Source organism: Equus quagga, chromosome 14, assembly GCF_021613505.1.
Source record: "Equus quagga isolate Etosha38 chromosome 14, UCLA_HA_Equagga_1.0, whole genome shotgun sequence".
Classification (NCBI taxonomy): Eukaryota; Metazoa; Chordata; class Mammalia; order Perissodactyla; family Equidae; genus Equus; species Equus quagga.
Window position 1 is genome coordinate 27,008,597 of NC_060280.1, and position 14,155 is coordinate 27,022,751.

General features: G+C 38.5%; 1 protein-coding gene across 1 annotated transcript in view; it reads left to right on the forward strand.

Moving 5' to 3' along the window:
• The window catches only part of RNF121 (ring finger protein 121), a 76,923-nt gene that overhangs the window by 34,180 nt on the left and 28,588 nt on the right, over window positions 1-14,155 (forward strand). The window contains exon 3 of the mRNA XM_046685332.1: window positions 1,728-1,869. Coding sequence (XP_046541288.1) covers window positions 1,728-1,869 — 142 coding nt within the window. The remainder of the gene's footprint in view (window positions 1-1,727; window positions 1,870-14,155) is intronic.

A 14,155-nucleotide genomic window follows, 5' to 3' on the forward strand; every position in this document is an offset into this window, starting at 1 on the left:
GTATTCTTCACGCTTTTAGTTTAGCTTGTCCTCACAAAGACTCTAAGCAGAAAAGATATGGGCTCCTTTTGACAGATGAAGAAACTGTGATGTAGAGATGTGAATTTTCTTGGCCCGGGCCACATAGGTGTGTCTGGACCTAAGTTCCTGACTCCTAAGCCTGTTATCTTTTTGTCAGATTCTCCCACCCAGGATGGAGTTTTATGTAAGACTAACCTTTAGGTGCTGTGGCTGGCAGGCTGACTGACATTTGGCTGCCCACTCTGCCCACCAAGTGTTGTCCCCCCACACCCCCTGGCTAACATTTTATCATGAAAAATTTCAAACATACGGAAAAGTTGAAAGAATTGTTCAGTGAACGTCTTTATATCCACCACCTAGATTCTGCAGTTAAATTTTTGCTATATTTGCTTTCTCATTAACCTATCCATAATTCATCATACCGGGTTCTTCTTGCTGTTAGTCTTTCAGTTCCCTTGGGAATTCCATGAAGAGGCCATTTATGTTGTCCCTTCCCTCCCTCCTTAATATCCCCATCTACGGAGAATTTGTACAAAAGCTCCTGATTACAGGCTACATTTCTGTTTAGTTTTCTGTTCAACTTCTTCCACATTCCTCTCCCTTGGGTGACTCTGACCCAGAGTGGTAGGAGTGACTACAGTTGGCTCTCCATATCTGTAGGTTCTGCGTCCATTCAACCAACCGCAGATCTAGAGGCCTATGATAGTTGTGCCTGTACTGAACGTGTACAGACTTTTTTTTCCTTGTCATTATTCCCTAAACAATACAATAATATAAAAACTATTTACGTAAAATTTTAAGTAATCTAGAGATGATTTAAAGTGTATGGGAGGATTGCATAGGTTATATGCAAATACTGCACCATTTTATATAGGAGACTTGAGCATCTGTGGATTTCGGTATCTGGTGGGGTCCTGGAACCAATCTCTCGTGGATACCAAGGGATGGCTATATTCTTTTCTATTCTTAGAGGAAGCTTTTTGCCTGTATTGGCCAAGGGAATAGCTTGCTGCCTTCCAATCCTCAGGACCAGAGAATGCCAGCCTTAGATTAAATAACAGTTCCAGCTGTATTCTCCTTGAGCCCTTGAGGAGGCTATTTACCTGTGGATGCTAATGGTGAAGTCACTGTTGGATTAATATAAAGTTGAAGCAGTCTAGATTTTTCGGACTTTAACCAGTCTTCAGCTCCCTGGTCCTGGCCAAGAGGATAGAACAAATAAAGCAAGACTGTAACCCTGGAATCAGCACACATTTGCAATGTTACTCCTTTACTGGTAATATAAATATCATTGATTAAGAGTATGAGATTTTATGGCCGTAACCTTCTCTCTGGCTTACCTTCTTCTTCCAGTGATAGGTTGAAATAGGCCTGAAATGGACAGTGACACAGGCTTCTCCTGTGACCTCTTTCCTGCTACTCAAAAAGTGTCAGCTGTTTCTGTCCATTAGGGGCAGGCAGCAGACCACCTACCTTTAACCCCAATAGCTGAGCTTGGTGGCTAGGGCCCATAGAGCCTCTTTTCTAGCCCAGAATGCCTGTCCTCTAGGGCATGTGTCCTTTTAGCCTCTAATTTGTGCAGTACCCTGCAGCTGCAAAGCATAAGAGTGTGTTCTGAGCTATGGACTGGTGGGATATTCCTGGAAAGCACTGCCCAACCACCACACCATCCCTGACCTGGCTCACTCCATCTGTTTGGCTTTCAGGGTCGAGCACGCACGCATGCATGCCAAGCACCGCGGCCACGAAGCCATGCACGCTGAAATGGTCCTCATCCTCATCGCTACCTTGGTGGTGGCCCAGCTGCTCCTGGTGCAATGGAAGCAGAGGCACCCCCGCTCCTACAATGTAAGCCATTTTGCCTCTCACTTCTTTGTCTGCCAGTCAGTAAGAGAACCCCACTAAGTATTCTAGGGTCTAGCCTAACCCAGGCCACATGTAGGCAGAGAATAGACAATAATAATGCACTTTATGTATGAATGGTGAATAGTGCACAGTGGGTGTGTGTTTAAGGGGCAAGTGATTCAGAGGGTAAAAACAGATAGAACGTGGGACTGCTTTCATGGCCAGAAAAGGAGGTCCTCCCTTTTAAGCATTTTGGGACAGATTCCTGGAGGAGATATTCACCAGGAACTGTTCAGATAGAGGGAGAGGTGATCAGTTGAATGGGAAGACCAGGCTCCAGTGAATCTTACAGGTGGAATTTAGATTAATTAAAAATAAAGAAAAGGTGGTAATGGAGGAAATGAGGAACAAAAACATATAAAACATATAGCTAAATGGCAGAAGTAAATCCCCGCTTAAATGTAAATGAATTAAATTCTCCTATTAAAAGTCAGAGATTGGCAGATTTGATAAAGAAAAAAACCCCATGACCCCATAATCCATCTATATACTGCCTATAAGAGACTCACTTTAAATACAAAGACACAAAGAAATTGAAAATACAGTCATGTGCTGCATAACAATGTTTCAGTCAATGATGGACCACATGTACAATCGCAGTCCTATTAAGATTAATACCATATAGCCTAGGTGTGTAGTAGACTGCACCACCTAGATTTTTGTAAGTACACTCTGTGATGTTCACACAATGACGAAATTGCCTAGTGACGCATTTCTCAGAACATATCCCAATCATAAGGTGTCATGTGACTGTAAAAGGGTGGAAAAAGATAGTCCATGCGAATGATAACCAAAAGAGAGCTGGGATCGCTATTAAATATAGATAAAATAGACTTTAAATCAAAAAGGTTACAAGAGACAAAAGAAGGACATTATATATTGATAAAATGTTCAATTCAGTAAGAAGATGTAACAATTATAAACATATATGTGCCTAACAAAAGAGCATCAAAATATGTGAAGTAAAAACTGACAGAATTGAAGAGAGAACTAGATAGTTCTACAGTAATAGTTGGAGACTTCAGTACCCCACTTTCAGTAGTGGACAGAACAACAGGATAGAAGATCAATACCTAGTAGGGGACGTGAACAACAGTATAAGCCAATTAGACCTAACAGACATATACAGAACACTCCACCCAACAACAGCAGAATCCGTATTCTTAAGTGCACATTCTCCAGGATAGACCATATGTTAGGTCACAAAACAAGCCTCAATAAATTTAAATTGAAGTCTAGATATATCTACTCTGGATTAGGACATGGCAGGTAGTGTACTGGATTTTTTTTACAACTATTAGTTTAGAAATTTTTAACCTTTTCAAGTATAACAACCCTTTTTTAACATAAAAAACTTGGCAAACACCAACATGGTAATAGTTATACTTTGAAAGAATACATAGGCACGTGTAATAATAATGATAGGTAACATTTAGTGAGTTCTTACTATGCCAGCCACTGTTCTAGCACTTTACATGTATAAACTCAACTGATTCTCACAATAACCCAATAAAGTAGGTACTGTTTTCTCCAATTACAGTTGAGGAATTGAGATATAGAAAGACTAAGTAAATTGCTCCAGTGATAAAACCCTTATTTGAACCCAGACGATTGTACTCCAGGGCTTTCAGTCTTAATCCCTAAATGATTCTTTTTCTCTAGTATATGCTTTTTCAGACCTCTTGTGATATGGTCAAAGATGCCCAGGGGTCTGTAGCCCACAGGATGGGAACTGATGCACTGTCTCATTTAATCCTAATAGCGCATGAGTTAACTACATAGAACAAAGTGAGGACCAGAGAGTTGAGGCATGAAGGGGATACTCATAGACAGACCCAGGATTTGAACCCAGGTCTTCTGTTTCTTATTTTATAATTTCTACTGTACCACGTGTTGCCTCTGGAAAGAGTTTTCCATTAAGGGAACCAAGGGATAATCTGGAGCATAGGAGGAAGAGAGGCTAATCTTTGCCCTTGAGCCAGCACCAGTCCCAAACGTTACTGGCCTATTGCCAGCTCAAGTGTTGTTGGCATGCATGGTAAGTAGAAACGTCTGTACCTTCAGGTCACTGTGCATGGAATGACCACATGGCACCAAGGCTTTTTAAATGAGGTACCATCCAGCAGGCTAAGCCACCTAGGGTGGGGCTTCATGTTTGGACAGTGCTCATACTTTGTCCTGTCATCTGAAACAAGTCACTTGTCTCAGTGTGTGGTAATAGTGCCTACTCTGTAAAATGGGGATTACCGAGGTGGTTCACTTGAGCCTGGAAAAAAATGATCTATATTGGTTTTGTTAAAACTTTTATTAATGAATATTTTCACTGCTTTAATTAAAATACTAACTTTGGAAGAAGAATTGCCCAACATGATCTACTGTGGCATCTGCCATCCTTTTTCAAGCTTATCAGAAGTTGGAGCTGTTTGCCTCGGAGGCAGTGTATAATACAGTGGAGTCAGACCAACGTGGCTGGATTAGCTAGCTCTCTTACCTCCTAGCTATATGACTTTATACCTCTCTGGGGCTCAGTTTTTCTTATCTCTAAGGTGGGGTGATAATATCTACCTCGTGAGTTGTGAAGATTATATAAGATTGTATGACAAAGTGTTTTATAACTTCTAAAGCTAATGTTAGTGACTGTTGTTGCTCCTACTCCTAAAAGAAAAAGCTCAAGACATAAACATGTCTTCAGGTACTATTTTATGTGAGAGAGGAATAGAATTTTATTTTTATTGAGGTAAATTTCACATAGCAAAATTCACTATTTTAACCATTTTAAATATATAATTCAGTGGCTTTTAGTATATCCACAGTATTGTGCAACATTGCCACTATTTAATTCCAGAACATTTTCATTACCCTGAGAGGAAACCTCATACCCAGTAAGCAATCATTCCCTATTTCCTCCTTCCACCAGATCCTGGCAACCACTAAGCTGGTTTCTGTTTATTTGGCTATACTGGATATTCATATAAATGAATATGTGACCCTTTGTGTCTGGCTTCTTTAGCATAGCATAATGTTTTCAAGCTTCATCCATGTTGCAGAATCTATCAGTACTTCATTCCTTTTTATGGTTGGATAATATTTTATTCTGTGGATATACCACATTTTGTTTACCCATTCATCAGTTGATGGACATTTGGGTGGTTTCCACTTTTTGGCTATTGCGAATAGTGCTGCTGTGAACATTCATTATAAGTGTTTATTTGAACACCTGTTTTCAAATTTTGAACACCAGGAGTAGAATTGCTGGGTCATATAGTAACTCTATGTTTAACTTTTTGAGGAACTCCTGAACTGTTTTCCACAGCAGCTGCACCATTGTACATTCCAACCCACAATGTATTCAGTTCCAGTTTTTCCATGTTCACACCAACACTTATTTGGGCATGAACTGGTATCTCATTGTGGTATCCACTAGACATGTGGAGCCTTTTTTGATGTTTTTATTGGCCATTTGTATATCTTCCACGGAGAAATGTCTGTTCAAGTTCTTGGCCCATTTTTCAGGTGTGGTTTTTTTTTTTGGCCTTTCATTGTTGAGTTGTATGAGCTTTACATAGTCTGGATACTAGGCCATTATCAGATATATGATTTGCAAATATTTTCTTCCATTCTTTGGGTTGCCTTTCACTTTTTTGATAGTGTCAGTTGATGCATAAACATTTTTTAAGTTTGATGAAGTTCAATTTTATCTATTTTTTCTTTTGTTGCTTGTGCTCTTAGTGTCATATCTAAGAATCCATTGCCAAATTCAGATCATAAAGATTTACCCCTGTGTTTTCTTTGAAGAGTTTTATACTTTTAGCTCTTACATTTAGGTCTTTGGTCCATTTTGAGTTAATTTTTGTAAATGGTGTGAGGTAAGAGTCTAACATCATTTTTTTGCATATGGATATCCAGTTGTCCCAGCACCATTTATTCTAGAGACTTCTTTGTCCATTGAATGGTCTTGGCACTGTTGTCAAAAATCAGTTGACCAGGATACATGGGTTCATTTTTGTACTCTCAGTTCTATTCCATTGATCTTTATGTCTATCACACTTTTGATTACTGTAGCAGTATAGTAAGTAGTGAAATTGGGATGAGTAAAAACTCTAAATTTGTTCTTTTTCAAAATATCTTGCCAATTCTGGGTCCCTTGCAATTTCTTATTAATTATAATTTCAGCTTTCCTATTTCTGCAAAAAACAAAAAAAGCAGTGGGGATTTTGATAGGATTGCATTGAATCAATAGCTTGTTTGGGGGAGTATTGCTGTCTTAACCATATTAATCTTCCCATTCATAAACAGATTGTCTTTTCATTTATTTAGGTCTTTAGTTTCTTTCATTAATGTTTTGTAGTTCCAATGTATAAATCTTGTAGCTTCTTGGTTAAATTTATTCCAAAGTATTTTTTTCTTTTTGATGCTATTGAAATTGCATGCTATTGGCATTGGATGCTAATGGAATTATTTTCTTTCTTTTTTTCTTTGAGGAAGGTTAGCCCTGAGCTAACATCTGCCAATCCTCCTCTTTTTTGCTGAGGAAGAGTGGCCCTGAGCTAACATCCATGCCCATCTTCCTCTATTTATACGTGCGACGCCTACCACAGTGTGGCTTTTGCCAAGCGGTGCCATGTCCACACCCAGGATTCCAACCGGTGAACCCCGGGCTGCCAAGAAGCAGAATGTGCGAATTTAACCTCTGTGCCACCAGGCCGGACCCTGGAATTATTTTCTTAGTTTCCTTTTTATATTATTCGTTGTTAATATATAAAAACATGACTGATTTTTGTGTGTTGATTTTGTGTCTTGCAACTTTGCTGAATTTGTTTATTGACTCTAATAGTTTTTTTGCAGATGCTTTTAGATCATGTCATCTGTTTTCCTTCTTTTCCAATTGGTTGCCTTTTATTTCCTTTTTTGCCTAATTGCTCTGGCTAGAACTTCCAGTACAATGTTGAATGGTAGTATGAAATGGACATCCTTGTCTTTTTCAGGGGAACAGGGTAAAACTTTCAATCTTTTGTCTTTATGTATGATGTTAGCTGTGGTTATCTCATAAATGCTCTTTATCATATTGAGGGAATTTCCTTCTATTCCCAGTTTGTTGAGTGTTTTTATCATGAATGGGTATTGGACTTCTCAAATGCATTTTCTACATCAGTTGAGATGATCATGCGGTGCATTCCTGGGATAAATCCCACTTGGTCATGGGTGTAATCCTTTTAATATGCCGCTGGGTTTGGTTTGCTAGTATTTTGTTGAGGATTTTTATGTCTGTATTCATAAGGGTTATTGGCCTGTAGTTTTCTTGTTATCTGTCTTGCTTTGATATCAGGGTAATGCTGGCCTCATGGAATGAGTTGAGAAATGTTACCTTCTTTTCTGTTCTTTTGAAGAACAGAATTTTGGTGTGGTATAAAAAGCCTTGAAGGTGGGATTCAGATGATCTAAGATCTACATCTAGCACCACTGCTAATTAGCAGTGTTTATCGTTAGTGCCAGTGAGTGGATTCTGACTCCTAGTGACCCCGTGTACAGCAGAGCTGAACCCTACCTGGTTTTTCTCCATCCTCTCCCCTTCTGGTACTATATCAGACAGTGCTCCACTGCTATTCATAGGGTTTTCATGGCCAGATTTTTGGAATTGGGTGGCCAGGTCTTCTTCCTTGTGTGTCTTAGTCTGCTGAAACCTGTCTGCCACAGGTGACCCTGCTGGTATTTGAAATACCGGTGGCATAGCTTTCAGTACCCCAGCTGCCATAGTATGACAACCGACAGGCAGGTGGTATGGTTCCCTGACTGGGAAATGAACCTGGGCAGCAGCAGTGAGAGCTCTGAATCTTAACCACTGGACCAGCAGGGCCAGCAGTTAGCAATGTATTTTGGTCAAATTATTTACTCCCTCTTAGCCTCCTTCCTCATCCTCATATTTGATCTTTAAAGTGAGGGTTTAAGACTAGATGATTGCTAAAATCTCTTCAAGCTTTAAAATATTTTTTCATGGTTGTTATTCTATATAACTCCAAAGGCCCAAATTAAAGCTGAGGAGTGAGTTTTAAGGATGCAGATTTGGCTGAGTAGTAGTATAAAGAAATTTTCAACGGAGAGACCTGTTCCGAGGTAGAGTGGACTGTCTTAGAAGGGCATGATCTTCCCATCATGAGCTGTGTTTAGCTGGGGCTGGACTACCCCCTGTCAGGGTGGTTGTGAGGGGATTTTTGTGATTTTTGTGAATGGTTGACTGGACTTCTTCTAAGTCCTCCCTCTCAGTTCTAAAATCTGTATCATATTGAATTACTAAGAGAAGTGAAGGCCTGTCTTCTGCTGAGAGGACTAGAGACAGAGGATGAGGTTTGGTTCTGTTTTTATTTTGTTTTTGTTCTGATTATACACGTTATACTTGTTCATTATAAAAAATTCAAATATTATGTATGTGACAGAAATCAAAAGTGCCCAGAGAGAACCGCTGTTAACAATTTGTCACACTTGCAGCTTTTCTAGGTGTATATTAGTATTTATACATTTTTAGATATTTATGACATCCATTAGGTTCTGCAGCATTTTCCACCTAATACTATCTTTCAAATATCTATCCATATTAGTATGTATGTCATCCTTTTAAACTAATAACTGCATGGTACTCTTTTCAATAAATTTTTTTTTAATGTAAATTATCTCTATTGATATACATGTTAATTAACACTTTTTTCACAGTTGCAAGCAATGATTCAGTAAATTTCTTAACATATATAATTTGCAGAGCTTGGCAAGCGTTTCTGTAGAATGTGTTCCTAGAAATGGAATTGCCTGGTCAAAAGATATACCTGTCTTTACTATTGATGTCTTATTATTATTATCAGTGGATCTTGTCGAATTGCCCTCCAAAATAGTTACAGCAGTTTACAATGCCACCAACAGAGGTTAAGTGTTGTTACCTAGTGTTAAAGAAAGTATAGAGAATCGTCAGTATTTTTAATCTTGTCAATCTAAGAGGGTAAAAATGTCTCATTTATGAAGTATTTCTTTAATTATTAGGTTGAGCATGTTTTCATGCTTGTCATTTGGTTTCATCTGTCATTTGTTCATATTGTTGACTATTTTTTATATTTGATATTTCAGCTTTTATCAGGGTAATACATATCATAGTTTCAAAAGTTAAGTCGTTCTGCAAGGCTTAAAAAACAAAACCCATCAGACCTCTGACCAACTCGATCCGTCCCTGAGTCTTAGGTCAGTGGCAACAACTGTTAACTTTTTCAGTTGTTTTCTGATACAATATCTGTAGTTTTAAATAACATTGAGTGTGTGTATAAATAATTTTACTTTTAAATATTATGTATTGACTTCCTACTATGGAAGATGATAATTATCTTATACTGCTTACCCCACAAACACACTTTTCCTCCTCCCAATTTTTAGTTAAATAAATATTCACTATTTTCATTATTATGACATGTTATTCACGCCTGAGCCATGTGGTATATTTGGTCTTATTGATTTATAAGAGCTTAGGATTCTTGATTTATAAGAGCTCTTTGTATATTAGGAATAAGCCTTTTGACGTGTATGCTGCAGGTATCTTTCCTGTTTGCCATCTGATTTTATTTATAGAATTGGTTCAGAAATCTTTATAGACTAGATTTATAAACTATCCTGCATCTAAAGTTCTTCTCCCTGCCTAGACAGATTTTAGGTACTAGCTGTAGCTACCAGTTTTACAATTCTTGGGGTACTTGTCCTCAGATCTGCACTAGGTTAAAGGTGGCTTCCAGGGAGGAGACGCAGAGCAGAAATATAGTTGGGACATTGCCAAGGTATGAACTTCACTATTTATAAACATCATAACACCACCTACCATTTGTTGAGTACTTTACAATGTGCCAAGTATTTTGCTGTGAGGTATATAGGATTGTTTTTGCCATTGTATGGATCAAGTGACTGAGGCTCAAAGAGATTAACTGAGCCTCATGCAACCAGTGATTAGCAGAGTCAGGATTCACACCCAGTCCAACTGAGTCCCATGCTCTCCCCACTCTTCCATGATGTCTATTTATTTGTTCAGTCAGCAGATTTTCTTTTTCTTTCTTTCTTTTTATTTTTGGTGAAGAAGATTGTCCCTGAGCTAACATCTCTGCCAACCTTCCTCTATTTTGTATGTGGGATGCCGCCACAGCATGGCTTGATGAGTGGTGTGTAGGTCCGTGCTGGGATCCAAACCCACAAACCCTGGGCCATCAAAGTGGAGCACATGAACTTAACCACTACACCACTGGGCCAGCTCCTTCAATCAGCAGATATTCTTTTGATCCTTTATAGCCCCATGCTAGGGGCTGTGCTCACTTAATGTTTCCTTCATAGAGAAACTACTTTTTAAAGATTTTATTTTAACTTTTTCCTTTTTCTCTCAAAGCCCCCCGGTACATAGTTGTGTATTTTTTAGTTATGGATCCTTCTAGTTGTGGCATGTGGGATGTCACCTCAGCATGGCTTGATGAGCAGTGCCATGTCCCCGCCCAGAATTCGAACTGACGAAACCCTGGGCTGCTGAAGCGGAGTGCGCGAACTTAACCACTTGGCCACGGGGCTGGCCCCGAAACTACTTTGAAATAGTTTGTAGAGTTGAATAGACAAGTTCCCTGTGATCTAGGAGTTTAATTCCTAAGTATATACCAAAAGAAACTTTTGCACGTGTGTCCTAGGAGGAATTTTCATAGCACTTATTGCTATTTGTAAGAGCAAAACTTGAAAATGACCCAATTCCCAGATATAGGTCATTTATAACTAACTTATATAATGGATAAGTTAGTTGTGATATATTCTCACAATGGAATATTATATAACTTATAAAATAATACATATAAAAATAATCAATTATAGTTATAAATAATGGCAAAGATGAATCTTAGCAATATAATATTGAGTGAAAAGAGTCCCAGAAGACTACTTATAGCTTGATACTTTTTCTAGAAAGCCAAAAACAATGAAAACTAAACAGTGTTTTAAAAATACGTATATTGTGATAAGGCCATATTTTAGATAAAGATTTTATTTTTCCTTTTTCTCCCCAAAGCCCCATGGTACATAGTTATATATTTTTAGTTGTGGGTCCTTCTAGTTGTGGCATGTGGGATGCCACCTCAGCATGGCTCGATGAGCGGTGCCATGTCTGTGCCCAGGATCCGAACCAGCGAAACCTTGGGCCCATAAGGCCATATTTTAAAAAGCAAGTCAATGATAAAATTAAGAATCAAGATAGTGCTGATGTTGGATGGAAGACTGGAGGTTAGGATAGACAAGAGGACGCAGCTAAAAGTCATTTTAGATGTTCCAGTTCCTATGTTGGGTGGTAGATTCAATATCATATTATTAAAAAATAATTAGCTTGAAAAGGAAGGAAATTCTCTCACATGCTTCAGCACGGATGAACCTTCAGGACATTATGCTAAGTGAAATAAACCAGTCACAAAATGACAAATACTTATATCTGTCTTCCACTTATATGAGATACCTACAGATTCATAGAGATAGAAAGTAAAATGGTGGTTTCCAGGGGCTGGGGGAGAGAGACAAACAGGAGTTGTTAATAGGTATGGGGTTTTAGTTTTGCGAGATGAAAAAGTTCTGGAGATCTGCTGCACAACAGTGTGAATGTATTTAACACTACTAAACTGTACACTTAATATGGTTAAGATGGTAAATTTTATGTTAGGTGTTTTTTTTGCCACAATTAAAAATAATTAAAAAAATTAAAAGTGGTCCATGCGTGGACTCATGATGAGAATTTTCATTAGCAAAGATTCTGATTAATTTATTTTTTTCCTTTACCTGAAGTTCAAAAATAAAAGGCAAGAAAGAAAGCAATTCCCAAGACAGGGACTTACCTTACTTGGATATTAAGACATACCATAAGAGTAGACAAATAAACCAGTGGAACAGAGTGACAGTCTTAGAGACAGCTCCATGTATATTGGGAACTTAATATACAATAAAGGGGTAACCACCAATCAATGAAGAAAATACTCATTGTTAAGTAGATTGTGCTGAGAAAACTGGCTCACCATATAGAGCTATTTAAAACTAGATTTCTACATAACACTGCATACAAAGGAGACTCAAGATAGATTAAAGACCAATTATCAAAGACAGATTATGAAGTTAATAAAAAATATGTAGGCAAATAAAGATTTGATAAATTTGATTATATTAAGATTAAAGATTTTGTTCTATAAAGGATGCCATAGGCAAAGTTAACTGCTAACAGAATGGGAGATTAGTAATGATTAAAACTGACACTAGATTAATATCTAGACCATACAAAAGAGCTCCTACAAATCAACAAGTAAAAACACAGCAACTCCAATAGAAAAATGGGCAATGGATATGAACAGGATATGATTTACAGAAGACAAAATCCAAAAGTCCATCAAGGAGGTGGACTCAAAAGAGATGCTCAAAGTCCTTAGTAATTAGAGGAATGCACACAAACACAACACTGAGATATCACTTTACGTCTATTACATTGGCTAGAAACTAGAAACCTGGATATTGCTAAGTATTGCCAGGGATCAGAGGCTATAGGAACCTTTGTGCCTTCTTTGTTGGAAGGAAGACTGGTGCAGGCATTGTGAAGAGCAGCATGGCACTATGCAGTTAGATGGAATATATACATATCCTGTGACACATCCTAAGGGGACACGTGAGAGGGTATTCATGTGTTAGTTGTGGCGGTTAATTGAGGAGTTGGTGGCAATCTGAATGTCTGTCTCTGAATAAATAGGTAAAGTGTGGTGGATGCATATCATGACATTCTGTTGCAGTTAAAAGCAACACATTAGGTGTACCCATAATAACTTGTGGACCTTAAAAGCATAGTACCGAGAAGGGAAAAAATAACAGAAAGATACAGTGTCATTTAATAAATAAAAAATGTACTGTTTGTAAGAACAGATACAAACAAAAATGTACATATTAAACATATTAGAATGTGGCAGGGTGAGGAATGGGATTAAAAAAGAATCAAAACAAAACAGCTCCCCAGAGAACGTTGTCGAGTAGTAGAAACTAGGGTTGTTTGGGATTAGCCATCAGAGTTTTCAAAAAAATGCTTCTGCTGGCATGCCAACAGATGACGGGATTATTTGGTAAGGCTCCATTTCTCTCGTACTGAGTGACTTTTTCTGTTCTTTACCACTGTCTTTCAGTGGGCACCCATGACCACTGGGTGGAAAAATACTAGCTCTCCTTTCCTAGACCAGCTTTCTCAATAGGGAGACTATTAACATTTTGGGCCAGATAATTTTTTATTTTTGTCGAGGGGCTGTCCTTGGATTGTATCTCTGGATTCTACCCACTAGATTCCAGTAGCACACGTCCCCCATTTGTGACAACCAAAAATGTCTCCAGATATTGCCAAATGTCCCCTGGGGAGCAAATTCACCCCTGATGAGAAACAGTCCTAAATTCTAGGAGCTAGAGCAGCAAGGATGTTGCCAGCCATAAGACCGATTATGAGCAAGTGTGCCAGCCTCCTCCCTTTCACTGTGAAAAGTGTGAAACTTCTCCCTGTAATTTAGGAGCCCAAGTCCAACCTTCACCTTAAAAGAAGAGAAACTTTGTCTAAATTAGCTGCTGTTTGGGAGCAAGAGAGCCTACTGTTTTCTGTATCTAAATTTCAGGTACTATTCTTGTCAATAACAGCAACAATAGTACTACCTTAAACTGCTTATAGTTTCAATTTGTTGATGTTTAAAAAAATACTTTTCTCATCTGCTGTCTCGTTGGAACCTCACAACAGCTTTATGTGGTAGATGGGGTAGGGATTTATCTCCATTTTTCAGATTAGTAAACCAAGGTGCAGAATCCTGCAGTGACTTGTTGGAGCACATGACCATTAAATTAGAGAGCTGGACATAAAACCGAAATCTGATTCTTGGTTAAGTGCTCTTCCCATAGAGCACTCAACCATGTTTTGAGATTCCTCAAAAGCTTCCAGAAATTACTGTCCGTTTCTGCAATGGTCATTTCTGTTTTTATCCCCCTGATTTTCCTCCAGGCATTTCAAGTATTCCCCCCCAACCCACTCGCTTTACTCTCCATCATCTTGCCTCCTCAGCCTTTCCAGAGTTTCCCCACAAGCTCAGTAAACGGCACAGGGAGGCAGGACTTGGGAGATGGAAGATCTGGGTTGGAAACCTAGCCCAAGCCAGACTTGCTTTTTGGCCTCTGTAGCTCAGTTTTC